The sequence below is a fragment of the Panthera tigris genome, chromosome D3, assembly GCF_018350195.1.
Source record: "Panthera tigris isolate Pti1 chromosome D3, P.tigris_Pti1_mat1.1, whole genome shotgun sequence".
Lineage (NCBI taxonomy): Eukaryota > Metazoa > Chordata > Mammalia > Carnivora > Felidae > Panthera > Panthera tigris.
Window position 1 is genome coordinate 57,573,577 of NC_056671.1, and position 20,446 is coordinate 57,594,022.

Genomic DNA, 20,446 nt, shown 5'->3' on the forward strand with positions numbered 1-20,446 from the left:
GCCGAAACCAAGAGTCAGACGCTTAACCGACTGAGCCACCCAGGCACTCCTCATGCACCATATTTTAAAACAGTTTTGAATCCTTTTGGAGTAAACCAAATATGAATCTTAAGTGTGCTTAAGTAAAGACAAGGCACACAATGGCATTGGAATAGTTGTTAAAAAGCAGTATTAGGTGATCAACATGGTACTTTCATAGGTGGCAATTAGGTATCAAAAACTCCAAAGAGTCTAAGGCTTGACTTGATTTTTAAGTTAGTAAGTTAGCCTGCCACAATTTTGTGGATGTGGGCACAAGACATGAAACTCCAGGGTCAGAGACAACAGACTTCGTTACTCATAGCAATAGTAGTAGCTAGAGTATCAGCATTTGTGCCATTTCTCCAAGCCCCAGTTCCTGCAAGGTGATGTGAATAGGCCCAAGTGTTAGCTTGGTATGATAGCTGCATACACAGAGAGGAACCTTGAGCTTGGGGACCCCAAATCTTTTATGTTGGGCAGTAAGTCTGTCTTCCCTTTGTCCCAGAGAGAGACATTATTTTTATCACAGTAAGCTATAAACCAACCAGTCTATTGCTCCAGGGGGAGACAAGGTCTCTGTCTTCCACAGCTATTTGCTATGCACACATCCTTGGATATCCCAGAATAAAGACTGTCACTGTCTCTGCTTATAAGACTGCAGAAACACAAGAGACCCCTGGAGAATTGTTTCCAAGCATTGGATTATAATGGTGTGTAACCAACATTTACAAATTTGCATCTTAAAATCTGTTTAATGGAAACGAAGCCTTCAACTTTAGAACAGAAATTAGCTTGTTTGATCTTACTTGACAAAAAGAACATCAGGTATTGCAAGACCCAGCCTGGAGCAGGCTCCGGGGGTTAATGAGCTTGTCTTCCTCTGGAGGTGCTAACAGGGAATCTGGAAAGACATCAGTGCCTTTCATCCGAAGTGGGAGCCTTGGGTAAATGCTCTCAGGGACATTCAGGAGACCTCCACAAGTAGGGACATTGAGCATCCTTCAGTGTGGTACTTTGAATTTCCAGAGTCATTGACTATGAACTGGGAAATAACAAAGAAGAATAACTACCTGGTTCCTTCTAGCATTCTTATCTGTGGTCAAGACCTTGATCACCACCCTGCCATCTCCACTTTTCCTTCCAGCACCCCTGCCCCCAACTCTACCCACCCCTACCTTTCCCCCACCCTCATAAGGCGTTTGTGCAAAATGGTACACTGCTTACAGTGTGGCAGAATAATCACAAATTAGCTTTCCAGTCCCTATAAGTATGCTTTTTCTTTTTTTTTTCCAGAAGGTTTCCCTTTATTATTTTTTTAAATATAATTTATTGTCAAATTGATTTCCATACAATACCCAGTGCTCATCCTGACAAGTGCCTTCCTCCCTGCCCATCACCCACTTTCCCCTCTCCCACACCCCCCATCTACCCTTAGTTCTCAGTCCTAAGAGTCTCTTATAGTTTGCCTCCCTCCCTCTCTTTTTTTTTTCCCCTTCCCCTTGCCTATGGGCTTCTGTTAAGTTTCTCAGGATCCACATATGAGTGAAAACATATGGTATCTGTCTTTCTCTGCCTGGCTTATTTCACTTAGCATAATACCCTCCAGCTCTATCCACGTTACTGCAAATGGCCAGATTTCATTCTTTCTCATTGCCAAGTAGTATTCCATTGTATATATATAAGCCACACCTTCTTTATCCATTCGTCAGTTGATGGACATTTAGGCTCTTTCCAAAATTTGGCTATTGTTGAAAGTGCTGCTATAAACATTGGGGTACATGTGCCCCTATGCATCAGCACTCCTGTATCCTTTGGGTAGATTCCTAGCAGTGCTATTTCTGGGTCATAGGATACATCTATTTTTAATTTTTTGAGGAACCTCTGCACTGTTTTCCAGAGCAGCTGCACCAGTTTGCAGTCCCACCAGCAGTGCAAGAGGGTTCCCGTTTCTCCACATCCTCGCCAGCATCTATAGTCTCCTGATTTGTTCATTTTAGCCACTCTGACCAGCGTGAGGTGATATCTCATTGTAGTTTTGATTTGTATTTCCCTGATGATGAGTGACGTTGAGCATCTTTTCATGTGCCTGTTGGCCATCTGGATGTCTTCTTTGGAAAAGTGTCTATTCATGTCTTCTGCCCATTTCTTCACTGGTTTATTTGTTTTTCGGGTGTGGAGTTTGTTGAGTTCTTTATAGATTTTAGATACTAACCCTTTATCTGACACATCTCCAAAGGCAAGGGAATTAAAAGCAAAAATGAACTATTGGGACCTCATCAAGATAAAAAGCTGCTGTACTGCCTAAGTATGCTTTTTCAAGAGAACTCTTGGGGTCAGTGACCCTGCAAGGCATCTTATCTGCCTCTGAACAGGACATGAATATTTAGAGCCCTCTGAGGCTGGAACGTCTTCTGAGAAAGCTGCCTCCACCAGATACATTTGGAAGTTCCAGTAGATTTTTGTTGACTTTTCAGATCGAGCAGCTCTTGGTCCTTATGTATCCTCTAGATAATCTCCAGACTCAGGGTATTATTTGGCTTTCATATTTTCTGCATTTCTCATCAGTATTTTCTCATCTTTTATCTCAGTCTTTCTCATCAGTTTGTTTCAGTCTTCTTACTGACTCTTCTTCTTCCTGACCCCTAAGTATTGGGTTTTTCCAAGGGTCCTTTCCTAGCAACCTTCTGTTTTTATGCCTAATCTGTGCCTGTTTTCTCACATCCTCACCTGTGATGTTTAACTACCTACCATGTGATAAAAATCGCCAGATCTGTATCTCCAGCCTTGGCCTTCTTGAGCTCAGGACACATGTATCTAACCTCCTTAGACATCAGCATCTACTCCTCAGATATGTCACACTCAATAGGTTCCAGTTTGGGACATTCAGATGGGAGGGTCACCTGTCTCTCACCTGTAAAATCCCTACCCCCTAAACCTGCTCATACCTTCCAGTCCTCATCTATTTTAGACCATATCTCTTGGCCTAGTCATTTAAGCTGGAAGCATGCCTGTAATTTTTGACTCCTCCCTCAATGCTCACACCTGTATGCAGTCAATCACCTAGTGTTTATGGCTTCCTTTCTCTCCACTCAGCCCTCCCCATTGCCACTGCTTTAGTTCATGTCTTAACCATCTCTCATCTGGACCATTTCAGTAACTTCTAATAGACCTCACATCTTCCAGCTTCTTATTAGCAACCCAATCCCACCCCCCCCCCCAAAAAATCCTATCTATACCTTGTTTTAAACAGCTCTAGTGGCTGTCCATTATCTATAGCAAAAAGGTAAGACCTTATACAGCACTCAAGACTTTGGTTATCCACTCCCTACAACCAGTCTTTTACCTCCACAACCACCCCTACATGTTATGTCCCATCAGCATCAAACCACTGTCAGTACCTGAAAGGTGCTCTGTTTTCTCACATGTGCTCTGTGCTTGAGAGCCCTTTTCCACTGGGTGCCCACTGGACTCTTATCCATCTTACCCATCTAGTTGAAGGACCTTCTCTAAAGTCATCTTTGATTCCTCTTTTGTATTTCCCTTACATCTTGTGCATACCAAGGATACAGGGGCTTATCTCACTGAATAGTCAATAAATGGTACCCCGTCCTCCTCCACTTTGTGTTTCCCAGAGGAGAGTCCATGCCTGCACTCACCTTTGTTATCTCCCAATGCTTGGAGCAGAATAGACATTCAGTAAATGTTTTATGAGCTAGAATGAACAAACAGCATGAAAAAAAGAAGGCAGACACATTATAGAGACAGCTATTTCCCCTATACCCAGACATTTATTACATGGATCATGATGGAGGACACATATTTGACAATATAGGCCACTCTATAAAGACCAAAGAATAGATGGTGGTTTAATGTAGAAAGGGAACTTTTACAGAAAGTTGACATTATGTGGGCCATTTCCTTCTGAGAATCTAACACTAAAAGAGGAAGAAAAGTTAGAGGATGATTCTTGATAAATTGATAGTTAAGATATTTATTCAACCACCTATTAAAATACCCCTTAAGTGGATCTTTCTCCATTTTTTTTGTGAATTTGCTAACAAGTTCAGATCAACTGAGATATTGACTAAGTGGATTATTGACTAGGTATAAATGAAGAAGAGTCAACTGTTTGGTGTGTGAATATAAAAGTAAGATTTCTGGTGTATCCCGGTTGTAGGCCACCTGGTTCTGCTTAGGCTTGGTCAGACTCTACTGGCAGGAAGATCTAATATTTTCTTTAGATATTAGTTGTTTTGATATCATAATGTCTCTTGGCTAGACCACTTTATCTTGAAAAATATTCAGGGAAGATATTTTTTCACATCTGACTTCCTGATGCCTAGCATAGTGCCTGGCATATCAATAAATATTGCTGGAATGAATGAGTGTTACTACTAATTACATTAGAACATTTAATTACATTAGGACCATCTAACATGTAATTAAAAGTAACTAGATCCTGCTAAGCCTGAAAAAGTGAATTAAGAAAAAACCTCAAGTTCACCCCATTTATTTGCTAGCTGTTCTTACCCGGGACTATCCATTTTAGTGCTAGTGTATACTTTCCAAAATCACTGTTTTGTTTTGATGTCATTGATGTTCTTGTCTGGGACTTGACAAGCACTAGAGGTGCTCTTGAAATGCATTGCCAGTTTGGAATTAGACCATGTCTTCATCCTTGAGGAAAGACTTGTCTTCCTATGTGCTCTTGTAAGAAAATGAGCATGTAGTTAACTCAGGAGCTCTAATAGCCCTACCGGGCATGGAAAGACAAATGGATAATGGCATTAATCATGTTTGACACTGGTTGAATCAAGACAAGATCTGTCTGATTTTGTAAGAATTTAAGCTCAAAGAAAGTCTTCGTATCCAGGGGTTGATATTTGAGGTTATATAGTTTGAGTTCAAGATAATGATAAGGCAATGATACAATACAGATAGAGAAATGATATAGGATACAATAATCTTAAATTGCCTTTTTTAAAAAAATTTCTGTTTATAGTGTGAAATAGAATCTATTCATTAACCAATATTAAAATAATTGGACCTGAAACTAGAGGCTTCTTTTTTGTCCTATATGATAATACAGTGGAATTTATATTCTATACATGTTTAACCAAGTGGACTCAATCAGAAGCATATTCTGAGGGGTAAAGGTGGGTAGTGAAAATTACAATTTGAATAGTGCTTGTAATCTTTCCCAGCATCCACCTCAGATGGAGGTTTCCATTGTGAGCATGACATGAGGGCCACAGCTCTGCTTTTTTCTAGAGTCCTTCCTGACCTTCATTGCCTTTTGTAGTATGAACAACTTGCTGGATCAAATGTGATTTTAGAGTATAAGGGTTTGTATTTGTTGATGACATAGCCCACCACTACAAGCCCAGTACTTTTTATGGCATTCCATTGAAGCTAAAGGAAATCCTTGATTGTTGGAACCATGAGAGTTGGTATGGTATCTATAAAGTGGCATCTTCCAAAATGTCTTCCGAAGGTAATTTTGGCCATGTACGGTTTTCATTTTAAGAGGTAGCTTAGGCTGAATTTTGAGAACAAGTTGCTGCTAAATTTTGAAGGCATGCAAATTCACTAGACTGATGAATCAGTATTTTGCAAATGACAAAGTGGGCTTTTTGTTTGTTTTTGTAAAGTTTGTGTAGGCTGAGTTTGAGCCCATCCTAATGAAACTATTCCTTTAGGGTAATGATTCTCAACACAGGACAATCCCTGCTACCTCCCCCACTCCCCCAGGAAACATTTGGCAGTGTCTGGAGATATTTTTAGTTGTCACAACTGAGGAGGAGGTGCCATTGGCCTCTAGTGGGTAGAGGGCCAGGAACGCTGTTAAACATCCTACAGCACACAGGATAGCCTCCCCCCTCCCCCCACAACCAAGAATTATTCAACCCCAAATATCCATGGTATTAAAGTCAAGGAACCCTGCTCTAGAGTGAATCTGAGCGAACAGCTTAGCAAGAACTGGCCCAACACCAAAGGCAAAGTCTAAAGAATTTTCAAAGTTGTGAGCTTTTTCTCATGGGACCTTTTTCACATTTATGTGACTAAACCACAAGTTTAAAGTTGATGGTGTTAGTTATTAGCTCTGAACTGGGGAGGTCCCTGGAATGTACATGATTTGGAGCAACTATTATAGAATTGGCTGGCCCAGCCCTTGGTTTCGTAAGACCTGCCAGAGAGCCAAGTCCTGGCAGAGTCGTCGAGACACCATGACAGATTGAAATCAATTGAAGCCACCCAAAGACTTATTAAGTTCAGATCTTTCTACCAGCAGTTTATCTCTTCAAAGAAAAATTGCATGGCAGGAGATTCCAATTGGACATTCTGGATTCAGCTGTCAGGGACATCGATGAAAGCCGACCTGGAATGTTTGTGCACACCGTATGTTGAGTGTTTGTGTGTGTGTGTGTGTGTGTGTGTGTGTGTGTGTGTGTGTGTGTGTTTGTCCTTTGAGGAATGATGATGAACTTCTCCCTTGCAGCATAAGCCACCAACCTCACAGTGTAACATCGTGATTAACAGAGGTTCAAGGCCCATCGGGGTTCAAATCCCAGGTCTGCTTATCGGTGAGGTCGGAAGGAGATGGACATGCTCAGAAGGTGCCTGGGGGCAGCCAGTGTAGGGACAGTTCACAGAGGTGTGGAGAGCATCACAGGTCTGTCAGGTGGGGAAGTGCCCAGGGACTAGCAGCACTGGGAGACTGTCAACACTACTCCCACCTCCAGGCCTGGGGGAACTTGGTTAGTGCCCGGGACTGGTGAGAGCTGTAGCCTTGGGAAGGAGCCCATGGGACAGAAATAGTGGCCTGACAATCTCTGCCAACCGGAGGCCCCACGTGAAGAGGGTGGAGGCATAGTCTAGCCTCTCTTTCCTCCCTCCTGTGCTGCTACCTCCCAGAAGCTGACCTCTGTCACACTGAGAGGGAGCCAGCCTCCTGGGGCACAGAGCAGAATAGAAAATGGGTCTGGAGGAGCAGCCATGAGCTTCCAGCCTACTGTGTAGCCCTGGACAAGTTGCTTAACCTCTCTGGACATGTGTCCTTATTTTTCACACAGGGACACTAATCATCCTGCTGGTGTGAGGGCTACACAGGGTGATGTGTATGTGGTTCCTGGGAGGCACCAGTGTGTAGAAGGTACCTGGTACCTCGTGTGCAGGGCCTGGCGTCTAGTGAAATTTGGGGGACCAGATGAGGAGCTGGTGCTGGGCTTTTGGAGGGGCAGAGAGCAGTAGCTGTTAGGAGTCCATGTCTGCCCTGACTCACTCCTCAGGGCCTACTCTCCCTCCTCTCTCTCCTGGTTTTGTGATCTGCACGAGGGAAGTACCAGCATCTGACTGGGCACCCTTTTATATTCTCTTGACAGTAGCACTGGAGTTTTCCCTCTTTCCCTATGGTTCTCGCGTTGATGGGTTCCAATCCGGCTCCTATGCCCAACCTCTCTGTCCTGCAATGTCTGTGTTCTTTGGATAGAGAATTCCCTTCAGTGTTGCATTCCGGCTATGGGTTCTTTCCCACGGCATTGGCGACAACCAGGTTCTTCATTACTTCCTTCTGAATATACTGGGGGCCTCTTCAACAATTTCTTCCGTATTAGGTAAATTGTCCATTCCTGTATCTTTTTATACAGTTTCATTTTGATTTTTTTTCTCCTCTCCCTGCTCTGACCTTAACATTTAGTTTAAAGCTCTCTGAATCAGGTCAGTGCCGGTTCTGGCCAAATACATTTTTCTGGCCTTTGCTAAGTGCCTTCTGGCAATGCCAGGATCCCATCAGTCTGCTCACTTAGGATGTGGTCCAGGAAGACAGGTCTCAGTTTGGGATGCCTTTTGTGTTGCCAGGAGTTTCTTGCCATGTCCTCCCTTCACTTCCGCACTCATGCCCGCTGCGAGGAGAGGGGTGACCTGGCACCTGGCACAGGAACTTCTCAAAACTCCTCTCCTTGGCCCAGCCCCAGAGATGCGGCAGATCTTTACGTCCTTCCTCCATCCAAGGTGATGGGCGGGTGTGGCTGGTGAGGGATGAGTGGGGGGTTCCTGGCAGCTCCTGACTTGTAGGTTTGGTATATTGCAGTCACTTCTGACCCTCCTTCAAAGACAGGGCTGCAGGCATGTGCTTGGGAGTGGGTGCCCTGCCCAGCACCATGGTCTGGGCCTTCACTGTTCCCTCCTGGCCTCACTTTCTTTTTTTTTTTTTTTTTGAATTTTTTTTTTTTAACGTTTATTTTTGGGACAGAGAGAGACAGAGCACGAACGGGGGAGGGGCAGAGAGAGAGGGAGACACAGAATTGGAAGCAGGCTCCAGGCTCTGAGCCATCAGCCCAGAGCCTGACGCGGGGCTTGAACTCACGGACCGCGAGATCGTGACCTGAGCTGAAGTCGGACGTTTAACCGACTGAGCCACCCAGGCGCCCCCTGGCCTCATTTTCTGAGGGCAATAAGAGAGGCCTCACCACAGAGGGATCTTGAGGAGACAGCATCCCACGCTCCCTTCAGAGGCTGACACGCTACCTGTCCCAGTGGCTCTTAGATTGGAAACAGCTTCCCACTGGCGCCATGTTTTTATTCATCATCCTCTCTTGAGCCCCGGGGTCTGGCATTCGTCTCTTCCTCCTCAGTCTCTCTGTCATCAGGGTTTGCTTTCTGGACTGTTTGCTCCATGCTAACAAGGAGCTTCACTGATAGCACCAAACATGCCTCAGCTGTCCCACTGGGAGGTGTGGTCTGTCTGTCTCTACCTGCAGCAGCCATCACTGCCCTTAGAGTAACATCCCCCCTTGCAAGGCCCGTTACCACAGCCATGTGGCAAGACAGCTCTCATTCCTCCAGTGTGCCCTGTGCTCCTGGTCTTTGCACATACTTTCCTTCTGCCCAGAACATTCTTGTATCCACTTTACCCTGCTTTTCTTTAAAATTTTTTTTAACATTTATTTATTTTTGAGAGACAGAGCATTAGTGGGGGAGGGGCAGAGAGAGAGAGAGGGAGACACGGAATCCAAAGCAGGCTCCAGGCTCTGAGCTGTCAGCACAGAGCCCAGTGCGGGGCTCTAACTCACAAACTGTGAGATCATGACCTGAGCCGAAGTCGGACACTTAACCAGCTGAGCCACCCAGGCGCCCCTACTTTTCCCCCATTTTCACTCCTTTTCATTCTTGGAGACCCTGTTTAAATGTCATTTTGGTACAGCGGCTTTTATGTTCCTTCCCAGGCCTTGTCAAAGTCCCTTGCCATAACCCCCCGCCTAGGGCACTGTGCTTTTACTCTTAGAACACTGTCACATGTAGATATTTTTACCTGTGTCTGGGTGAGGTGAGGGGCTGGGGTTTCCCCGTCCAATGGTGGTAGGGTTCCCCTACCTCTGCCATGCCAGGCAGGTAGGTTCTCCTTGCTCCTCTGTAGTCCCTGTGATGACAAGCACTGGGTCTGTCACTTGTGTCACTCATGTATCACTGGGTCTTTCACCACCAACACCATTGGGGCAGAGAAAGGCTCATTAAATACAGGAACTGGCAGCGATGGGAAGTCGTGAGCAGTCTCCACTCCTCAGTGTTGACAGATGCTTTAGTTCTCTGTAGGGCTGTTCCTGAAGACTAATATGATATGGTTCCTCCTGCTTCCTGGGCACTCAGGGAGGGTAGATGATGCTTGTTCCCCTGTCTTCCCAGGGGGCAGCCAGCCTGGCATGGGGCAGCAACTCAAGGATAGGGGATTCATGTGGTGGGGGTAGTGCTGACAGGGAGGTCCTGACGAAAGAGAATGGGAAGGGGGAGCAGAAATGTTCTGGAACTTTGTGAGCAGATGTTGGCCCAGTACCATGCCGAGGGCTCATCGACATGAGAGGAAGGCAAGGTCTGAGCCCTCGGGGATCTTTTGCCCTTGTCGTTCCCGTGTTTGATTAGCACAGCTGCAGAAGGGCTCTGCCGTGGGTCCCAGCTGTTCCTTCCAGGAACCCCCTGTCGCCTGTTATCCAGTGCCCTCTCTTGGGTACCTGGCCGCATACCATGGTGACCCCAGTTGATGGCTGTTTCCTCAGCCAAGGAGTGAGCCTTCTGAAAGCAAGGATGTGTGTTATGTCAGTGACAAGCGTGCGGCCTGGCATGTGTGGTACAAGGAGCAACTACGTGTGTCTGCTCTCCCACTGTCACTCTCCATCTTTGCTGGTTCTGCTTGACTTGAATGTGGGTGACTATTTTTTTTTAATTTCTTTTAATGTTTATTTATTTTTGAGACAGAGAGAGACAGAGCATGAATGGGGGAGGGTCAGAGAGAGAGGGAGACACAGAATCCGAAGCAGGCTCCATCCAGGCTCTGAGCTGTCAGCACAGAGCCTGACGCGGGGCTCGAACTCACAGACCGTGAGATCATGACCTGAGCCGAAGTCAGAAGCCCAACCGACTGAGCCACCCAGGCGCCCCAAAATGTGTGTGACTATTATTTGTTCATCGTTAGGACAACCTCACGTGCCACAGATTTGCCGGCAGGGCTTGTGATGCTGAGTCTGCATTCTGGTCGGGAGGTGGTTCTGGAGACGGCCACCTCCCCAGCAGTGATGACAAAGAGAAGCCATCCAGTGGTCGAATCACACAAAGAAACGTCTGACTCCACGAAGTGAGGCCCTAGCGGATGGGGATAAAATTGTGTAGCATTTTAGGCACAAGAATGTGTGGCTCTGTAGCATTTGCGCACCCGTTACCGTAACTGTCCAGACAGCCACCGCTTCCCCGGGAGGAAATGTGGTGGCAGAGTGCAAGTAGACTGAAGTCAAACCAGCAAATCGTGCATCTTTCCTGCTCTGTCTGCCAGTCTCCTGGGGATGGAGAGTAGACACAGGCTTATGACAGCCCCCTGCGGCCATCTCCCTGTCAGTGATAAAGCCACGTGGAGGCCCCCTAGACAGTTTTCGCCATATGCTCACCAATTGCAAGTCAAATGCGTGCCACATGCTAGACTGTTGCAAACACATTTTCGTTTTGATGTGGCTATTCTGGAGTAAATGTGTGCAAGGATGCATGCCTTCTGTCAACCAAAGGATGACAGTGCTTTTGGTAACACTGTGCTTCTGCCGTGCTTGTGAATGAAGGGCTGTATCTCCTTGCTAAATACTTCATTATCGGATGAGAAAGAGATCGCCATCATAATTCCTTCAGTACCAAAGGGAATTTTTCTCCAGGACATATTCACTCTTCGCCTGTACTCAGCTCAGTCTTTGCTTTTAAGGAAATGTATCCGACATGCCTATTCTTAGGCATGTGGGCTCAGGGTCGTGAGTCCTTTGGCTTTCTCCTGCCATTGCCAGGCGGCATTTCCTTGCCTGGAAACTTTGTCCTCATATCACCAGGTCTTATAACTATCCATCTTGGGGACACCCAGCAGGGACAGCCAGCAGAAAGCAGAGGCCCGTTGCCACCCCAGCCTGCCTTTCCTCCAGTGTCCCAGGGAAGCAGGTTCCTGTACTAGGCTAGAAGATATACAGCCAGTCGTGAGGCCCCGGGCAGGTGGAAGGTAGAGGCTCTGTGACCTCTGCACCCACTTCCTACCTGAAGGGCCCTGGGGAGATTCCCACGGAGGGGTCCTGCTTCCCTTTGGAGTTGGAAGTTACCCAAGGACACGAGGAAAAGCTGACGTTGCAACTTCCTCAATTCCCTCGTTCTCAGAGGAAGGAGGCTGAGAGCAGATGAGGGGTGAGGGTACTGGACCCAGCTGGAACTGGCAGCATGGCTTCTGGCTGGGAAGCTGAGGGCAGCTGCCTCCCCCGCCACCCCCACCCCAGTGAGGCCTGAGCTTTCCTCTGCCTTTTAGCAATTGCCCCACCTGGCCTCCTGGAGGGCCTGTTCTGGTATCTCATTGCCAGCCAGTCCCCAGTCGCCTGAGCCAGCAGAATGCCTCCACGAGACACCTCCCTGATCTGCTCGTTCTTCTGGGGTCTCTTCCAGGTCCTGCCCCAGGCAGATCCTGCTGAATTTCCGTATTGCTTTGAGTAGCCATTGCCTAGGGCGGGGGGGTACATTGTCAGGATTCCAGCAATGTAGTTTTTCCCAGCCCTGAGGGTCACACTCTCAGGACCGACCTGTCCTCCTCTGGCCTTCACACGTGACAGTTGGCTCAGAATTTTTTGTATTCTCTATCATTTGCTGTGGATACACTGTGCACAGCTGAGAGATTTGTTGTGTAAAACCATGCAAAGCCGTACTGTGCCATTTTCCCTTTCCTCACAGGATGTCACATAGGGGAGCGTGAGCATTTTACCTTGCTACAAGCATCAGATCTCCAGTCTTGATAGGTTTGCAAATACTTCTGGGCCCAGCAGTGATTCTCCTGAACAACTTTCAGAGTTAGGGCCTAACTTCAAATTATGAGCAAACCTCATTCAAGCAAAGGGGGGCAGTCCTCACTGGTTTGGCAACCGATAAAACATCAGGCTGCTACTGCTGTGTAATAAATTACCACAAACACAGCGATTCAAAATATAGCCATTTATTATCTCACAGTTTCCACAGGTCAGAAGGCCAGCAGGCCAGCATGGCTCAACTGTGTTCTCAGCCCTGGGTATCACGAGGCCACAGTCAAGGCTGTGGCTGGCCTGTCTCTTACTGGGAGCTGAGGGAGGCCCTGGGAAGACCACCTCCGGGTTCATTTCGGTTGTTGGCAGACATCAGTTTCTCATAGCCCCAAAGTCCCTGTTCTTTATTTCATATTGGCTGAGAGTTGCTCTCAGGTTTTAGGGACCACTCGCGTTCCTTGTCTGTCATATGGCCCCTCCATCTTTAAGGCCACATGCTTTTTTTAAAATTAAAAAAAAATTTTTTTTAAGGTTTATTTTTGAGAGAGAGCGCAAGCAGAGGAAGGGAAGAGAGAGAGGGAGACACAGAATCTGAAGCCGGCTCCAGGCTCTGAGCTGTCCGCACAGAGCCCAACACGGGGCTTGAACCCATGAACCCCGAGATCACGACCTGAGCCAAAGTCAGACGCTGAACCAACAGAGCCACCCAGGCGCCCCTTAAGTCACACACTTCTGATCTCTCAACTTTCTTTTTTGTTGCCAATCAGAAAGCACCCTGCTTTTAAAAGTCTCACCAGATCGAATCAGGCCCCCCTAGATAACCTCTAGACCTTGAAGTCACGTGACTTGAGACCGCACTGTCAGCTACACGGTCCCTTCCCAGCAGTGTTAGTGTTTAGCGTTTAACTGAATGACCAGGAGATGGGAATCTTGGGGGTCGCCTTTCGAATGTCGCCCACAGCAGACAGCCAAGAGAAATCAACCTCAGGTCTGCTTTCATACCTCACTTGACATTCCCAGGGAGTTCCTGTTGTGATCATAATCTCCATTGTTGTCTCCACCAGCCAGTGCTGGGGATCCCGAGCCTGGACCGGAGGCGGAGGTAGGGCAGAGTGCGGACGAGGCCAGCCCTGAAGTAGCCCCTGCCCGCGTGGGAGCAGAGAGTGAAGCGGAGCGAGCACCGGAGCAAGAGCCAGAAGAGCGGGCCTCCCTCAGTGAGAAAGAGAGGCAGAGCGAGGAGGTGAACGAGAAGGACAACTGCTCTGCCTCCAGCATCTCATCCTCCAGCAGCACGTTAGAGAGGGAGGAGAAGGAAGACAAGCTCTCCAGGGACAGGGGACCTGGTAACGCAGCCCTTTTTTCTCAGTAAATAAGTCCCAGGGAACCCTGGGGTGGGACACCTGGTTTGCTGGCCACTGAGGTGACCTCCCGGCTCAGCTCACTCACTGGCCGTGGCACCTGGTGGCTGGAGGTGTGAAGGATGTGGCCACACCGTCGGCAGCCCACAGCTTCCTGCCCCTTGTGGAGGTGGCCCCACACCCTCTGCCATGCTGTCGCACCATCACTTCTACAGGTGGGAGAAGGGCTTGATAATGAGGGCAGCAAAGGACTTTTCCTGAGGAATAAGCCCCCAAAGAGAAATTCCTCTCTTCCTTCTAATTGCTTGTTAAGAGTAAATACAGCTCTTTTTCTGATTTAAATTTAGAGATCTGTCGTGTTGCCATCTGCTCCCTTGAAAGTTTCTTCGGTGAAGTGTGCTAAAACCATTATGATGGGCGTTTCAGACCAGAGCAAATGCGCTAAAATGCACTGAATGAGTATTTCCAAAAAGTGGCAGTTCACAATGTGCTGAGGTCAATTTGGTGTGCTTTAGTGGAATATATATAATTTAAGTAACTTTCTACAACATACTCAGGGCCACTTGTTTCTTTGGTATGAAGTATATGCTTTTCTTTATGGAATTTGTTCTTTTTGGTATTATAGCTGATATTTATTCAGTTCATCTGTGTAATGGTGACTCTATGGTTAAGGGCCAAATGGAACATTAATCCTCACTGGGGACTCGGGGAGGGTGCCATAGAGGGTTATCGGAATTGTAAAAGATTGGTATAATCATTTGAATTATGGTTCATATGCAACACCATTGGGTTGGTTGTCCTGTCCCATGACTTGTGTGCTGTTGAGATGACAGGGTGCCCCCTCTCTCACCTAACACTCCTCATCAGTGGGGGCATGTCGTACTAGCCAGCCTTCAGTAAGCTACACAGTTATACACACTCAAGGAGCCTATGCCTTGGGTCCAAAGTGCAGCATGAAGGCTCCGCAGGGGCCTACCAACTGGTGGCATGACCCATGCATGGCTTGTTAGTTCACACATAAAGAATACATGGTCTCTGAAGCATGGATGTATGAATGAAAATGGAATGAATGGATGAATGAATGAATGAAGCCATAATGTCTGCTACAAGAACTATCAGTCAAGAGCTTGGTCTTAGTTAATATTTGAGTTTTCACCAGCTATATTATTAAATTTTATTCTTTCTATTGCTAGTCCCTATGACACACTGAAAATGGGACTTGAGGACTTTATTAGTTTATATCTTAGTAATTATTGCATTGAAAATCTTGTGTCTGGCTGAAGATGTATCGCTAGAAAGTATTACATATATTGATATTTACTTAATTTCTCTCCAAGTCAGATTGCAGTTAGTCTCCCAAATTCTACTCGTTCGTGTTCTCCTTCAATGGGATTAGGGCCATAGTACAGTCGGGTAAGTCGTCTTGCTCAGGTTGGCCTTAAATCATGTTTAAGTCATTATAAATAGCTCTAGGAATTATTCGTCGTCACTAGGTTTAGCAGGCCTAAAACATATCAACAAGTTGCATTAGTGAAAAGAAGCCAAGGAACAGGACTTTCTTGGATCAGATTGCCCAATATGTTTCCAAATAAGGGCAACTTTCCAAAAATGGAGACTCTACTCCCAGTGAAGAACCACTGACTTCCTACCAAAGTCAGTATCCAAGTGTATGGACGCAGGAGTTAGTGCTTTGCAGTGATTTTTTTTTTTTTTATGCTTTAGTCTGGTGCTACTAAGAGACATGATCATATTCATTTGCTGCAACTTTAGCTCCTAGAAAATCCCACTGCTCACAGGCACGATCAGCAGCTGTGGAGTCAGGGCGGCTCTGTCATCATAGCTCTTGCCTTTCAGAGTGTTCTCAAATCACAAAGGCAATCATAACGATTCTCAATCTTATTTCTTCTTTATTCATTTAAATTCAAGTTAGTTAACGTACAGTGTATTCTTGCCTTCAGGAGTAGAACCTAGTGATTCATCTCTCACATATGACACCCAGGGCTCATCCCAAAAAGTGCCCTCCTTAAAGCTTGTCACCTAGTTAACCCGTCCCCCCTCCCACCACCCCTCCAGCAATCCTCAGTTCTCTGTATTTAATAAGATAAAAACAGAGAAGGAGGCAAACTATAAGAGACTCAATCTTATTTTTTTTTTTTTTAATTTATTGTCAAATTGACTGACATACAGCATGTAAAGTGTGCTCTTGGTTTTTGGGGTAGATTGCCGTGGTTCATCGCTTATATACAACACCCAGTGCTCATCTCAACAAGTGCCCTCTTCAATGCCCAGACTCAGTCTTCTTTCTGATGATAGTATCCATTACTCAGAAATGAGTTTGTAGGTCTTGAAAGAGTCTCAACTTATTCTGGTTGTGTGGCTTTCTTTTTGTTTCCCATGTTCCGCTCCATGGCATCAGCATGAGAGACTTTATGGTAGCATTCGTTACAGTTGGCAATAATGACTTGTATAACTGTCTTTTACCTCCTTGAATATACAATTTGTGAAGACGGGATGTCTGTCTTGTCTATCGTGAGTCCTCACTTCCTTGCGGTAGGCCTAAGAACATAGTAGAGGCTCACAAAACTGTTGATGAATAATTGAATGAAGAGACAACTGGCTAAGATACAGCAGCTCTATTGTTCCCAGTTCCTCCCTCTAACAATTAAAATATCAACACCCTGGGCATAACAGAACAATCAATTATAGGAGGACTCTGAAAAGTGGAAAGAAGACAGACTGTCTAAGGACCTTTGGACTAGAATGACATGGCAGTAAAGCTCTAATTAAATCCTATTCCCATTGGTGAAAGGATTACCTAACAGAACAGAAATTTTTTTGGCTGTTAATACATTCCCTACCCTAGACAAGCACTAATTGAAAATCTGCTGTCCTGCCCCTCCCCAACCCAGTAGCTTTAGTGGGACCAAAGAGGAGGTGATCTTCTATAACCTCCACCTTATGGAAACGGGTTTCTGGAGGGGAGGTGCGTGAAGGGATGGGCTAAATGGGTGATGGGCATTAGGTAGGTCACTTTTTGGGATGAGCACTGTGGTGTCAACAGTACTTAGTAGAGAGGCAGTCCTCTGCCCCCTGCCCAACAGAAGCAGATGGTGTTCTCTCATTTCCTTGCTGGAGTAGTTCTCCTAATGGGGAACTGATATTCTATCCACTACAGGGCAAAAGCAAGTGGCATCCCAGTTTCCCTACTGGGGAAGTGTCAGTGGGGTCTTGTAGAGATCTAAGACTTCACCTTCAGCCAGCAGGAGACAGACTTAAGCAGTGGAAGAAGACTGATCAGAATTCTTGTTCCCCTGCCCTCCTTCTCTAACACCATCTGGGCCCAGCCAGGGAGCTCAACCTCCATCTCCACCCAACATAAACAAGGTAGAATGATGTGGTTGGAGGTGGAACTAGTCTGCGATCTCTTTTCCCCAACCCAGAATCAGTAAGGACCAGTGGGAAGCCGAGCCTTCCCCTCCACTTGGAGGCAATGTTAAGTGCTCTACTTTCACTGGAAGTATGCCCGTGGGGTCAAGAGGTTGCTCAGCCCCCACCCTGCCCATCTGCAGTGAGGCAGTGTGAATCAACTCTCTTGCTAGGGTGGTGACAGTTGGACCCAGTAGGGAGTTGAACATCTATGCCCATCAAGACCTGTACAGCACACCTAAAAAGGGTGACTGCCTGCTGAAAGAGAAGATGAAACATGATCCAAAGTCCAGCAAATAATACCCAAAATATCTAGGATACACTCTAAAATCACTCATCATATCAAGAACTAAGGCATTCACAACTTGAATGGGAAAAGACAAGCAATAAATGCCAACATTGAGATGAGCCAGTTGTTGGGATTATCTGACAAGGATTTTAAAACAGCCATCATGCTAATATTTCAGTGAACAGTTATAAATATTCAGGAAATATGTAAAAGAAATGAAATATCTTAGCAAAGAAATAGAAGATATAAAAAAGAACCAAAAGGAAATTATAGAACTGAAAAAATACAATGGCCACAATAAAACACTTGGGCCGTATAGTAGATTGGAGACAACAAAAGAAATAATATATGCAGTTGAAAACAGATGAGTAGAAATTACCCAACCTGAATAACAGAGGGGAAAAAAAACTGACTGAAAAAATGAACAGAGCCTCAGGTACTTGTGAGACTATGTCAAGGGAACTAACATTCATTTCATCAGGGTCTGAGAAGGGGAGGAGTAAGTATGCAATGTTGGAAAAATGTTTGAAGAAATAATGACTGAAAATTTCCCAAATTTGGGAAAAGGTGTAAACCCACAGATTTAAGAAGCTAAGCAAGTACTAATGGGGATAAATCCAAAGAAATTCACACCAAGACAAATGATAAGCAAACTTCTGAAAACTAAAGACCAAAAATAGAATGTCTTGAAAGGGACTGGGAAGAAACAAAGTGTTACCTATAGAGGAACACCAATTCCATGGCAAAACAGTTCCTCATCTGAAACATGGAGGTGAGCGGGAAGTGGCTCAGCATTTGTCAGTGCTCGAAGACTAGAGTTATCAACCTTGAACTAGAGTTATCAACCCCAGCAAAAGTAGCCTTTAAGAATGAAGAGAAAACAAAGACATACTCAGTTAAAGAAAAACTAAGAGAATTTAGTTAAAGAAAAACTAAGACAAATTAAGACCTACTCTTAAGGAATGACGGGAGAATGTTCTCTGAACAGAAAGGAAATGATGACAGAAGGCTCAGAATTTCAGAAAGAAAAAGAACAGGGGAATGGATAAAAGTAGTAAGTAGAAAAGACAGTCTCTTGCCTCATAAGTTTCTTAAATCTAGTATGTGATGGTAGAAGCAAAAACTGTAACACATGAGATGTAGTGCCCACTATACGTAGATGAAATACTTAAGACAATTACATTTTTTTGAAGTAGGGTGGGTAAAGGGCTCTAAATGGAAGTAAGGGTTCTATGCTTCAAACTAGTGAAATATCAACACTGACAGATAAGTTAGTGTGCATATCGTAATACCTAGAGCCACTGCCGAGAAAATTATATGAAGCAGGGTACTCAAAAACACTATAAATCAAATTGAAATTCTAAAAAAAAAGTGTTCAAAGAAAAGGAGACCAAAAAAAATGAAACAAGAACTAAAACAAACAGAATGAATAAAAAAAAAAGTGGCAGACTGAAGCCCTAACATATCAATAATTTAAATGAAAAGATGGAGATGTGCAGAGTGGACAAAAATACAACCCAGCTATATGCCATGTGTTCAGAACTCATTTCCTACATGATGGCATAGGCAGATGGAAAGTTAAAAGCTGGGAAAAGATACATCATGCTAACATTGATCAAAGAAAAGCAGGAGAGGCTATATTAGGATCAAAGTAGACTTCAGAGCCAAGGAAATTGCTAGAGACAAAGAAGCATATACTACATAGCGATATAAGAAGACCTAAGTGAATGAAGAGATTTTTTGGCAAAATAAAAAACTTCCACTTTTCCCAGTAAATGGGGAAGGAGACCAGTCAGCCACTCCACCTGCAGCAGCCCCGTTACCTCACAACTGTCTTCCTAGTTACAGGACTGTCTGGCTAGTCATAGGGACTGCAAATACCCAGATGTTCCCGTCATGTCCTCAAGTGCCATCTCCTCCCTCTTTGATGGTGGTTGTCTCCTAAGTGTATTTTGTGAAACCTGCAAGAGGGTTCAAGGGCTCCTTGTTCTGGTGTTGGTCCTTTGGTGAGGTCAGGCCACTCCTGAGCAAGGTACAGAGGATAAAGCTACATTGGAAGAAACAGAGCACCAGGAGGCCTTTGTGCCTCCTCAGTGAATGCCTCCTCTAAGATGAAGGCAGAGCCATGTGAGACAGACCAGTGCATCCCCTGGCGTGTTTGATCAGGCCATTCCTCTTTGGTGGAACAAGAGCTCCAAATGCTCAAGTTTCTGGCCTAGGTCTCTGCCATCCCTCAATACAAGTATCCACAGAGGCCCTGGGTATCTGATGAAACTCATTTCCTGAATGCCTACCAAACAGCCTTGCTGACCCTTAGGAAGCAAACTCAGAGGAATAACATTCCTGACCGTTCATTTATTCATTCATTGATCCATTGTGGATGCTGAGAATCCAACAGTGAGCAACAACAACAAAACCCAATCCCTGCCCTTGGAGAGTTTACATTACAACGAAGAGGACAGCTTACTAGTGTTAGGACAAAGGCAACAATAAAATAAATACAGAAAATGTGTGGAAAATTAGGCTGTAATAAGTGCTCTGGTGACTAAAGCTGGAAAGGGTGATAAATAGCTCCAGGGAGAGGGAGGGAGTGTTACACAATTCTAAACGAGGTAGTTGGGAGGACTTCACTGAGAAGATACTGTCTAAGCAAAGACCTAAAGGAGGTTGAGAAGCAAACTGTGTGCTTAAATGGGTGCAGTTTGTCCCAGGATGGGCAAAGGCCCTGAGGCCAGATCATGCCTGGTGAGGTTAGGAATGTCAAGCAGCTACTTTAGCTAAAGAGGTTCAGGCACGTTTGTCAAGAAAAGTAAGGGGGGTTCATGCAAGGCTTGTGAACATTGAAAGGTCACACTGGCTTTTTGTCTTGGTGAAATGTAGCACCGTTAGAAGACTTTGAGCAGAAAGGTGTGATCGACCATTTCAATATATCCCATGGCCATTGTGTTAAGAACTGACTCTAGGGGCCAAGAGTGGAAGTTGGGACCAGCTGAGGGGCGCCCCTCCAGTGCTGCAGGCAAGAAACCATGCTGTCTCGGCCCAGGGCCATGGCAGGG

General features: G+C 45.5%; 1 protein-coding gene across 1 annotated transcript in view; it reads left to right on the top strand.

Annotated features, from left to right (window-relative positions):
• Positions 1 to 20,446, top strand: part of FHOD3 (formin homology 2 domain containing 3) — a 469,133-nt gene that overhangs the window by 387,497 nt on the left and 61,190 nt on the right. Inside the window, 1 exon segment of the mRNA XM_042961930.1 lies at positions 13,382 to 13,660. Coding sequence (XP_042817864.1) covers positions 13,382 to 13,660 — 279 coding nt within the window.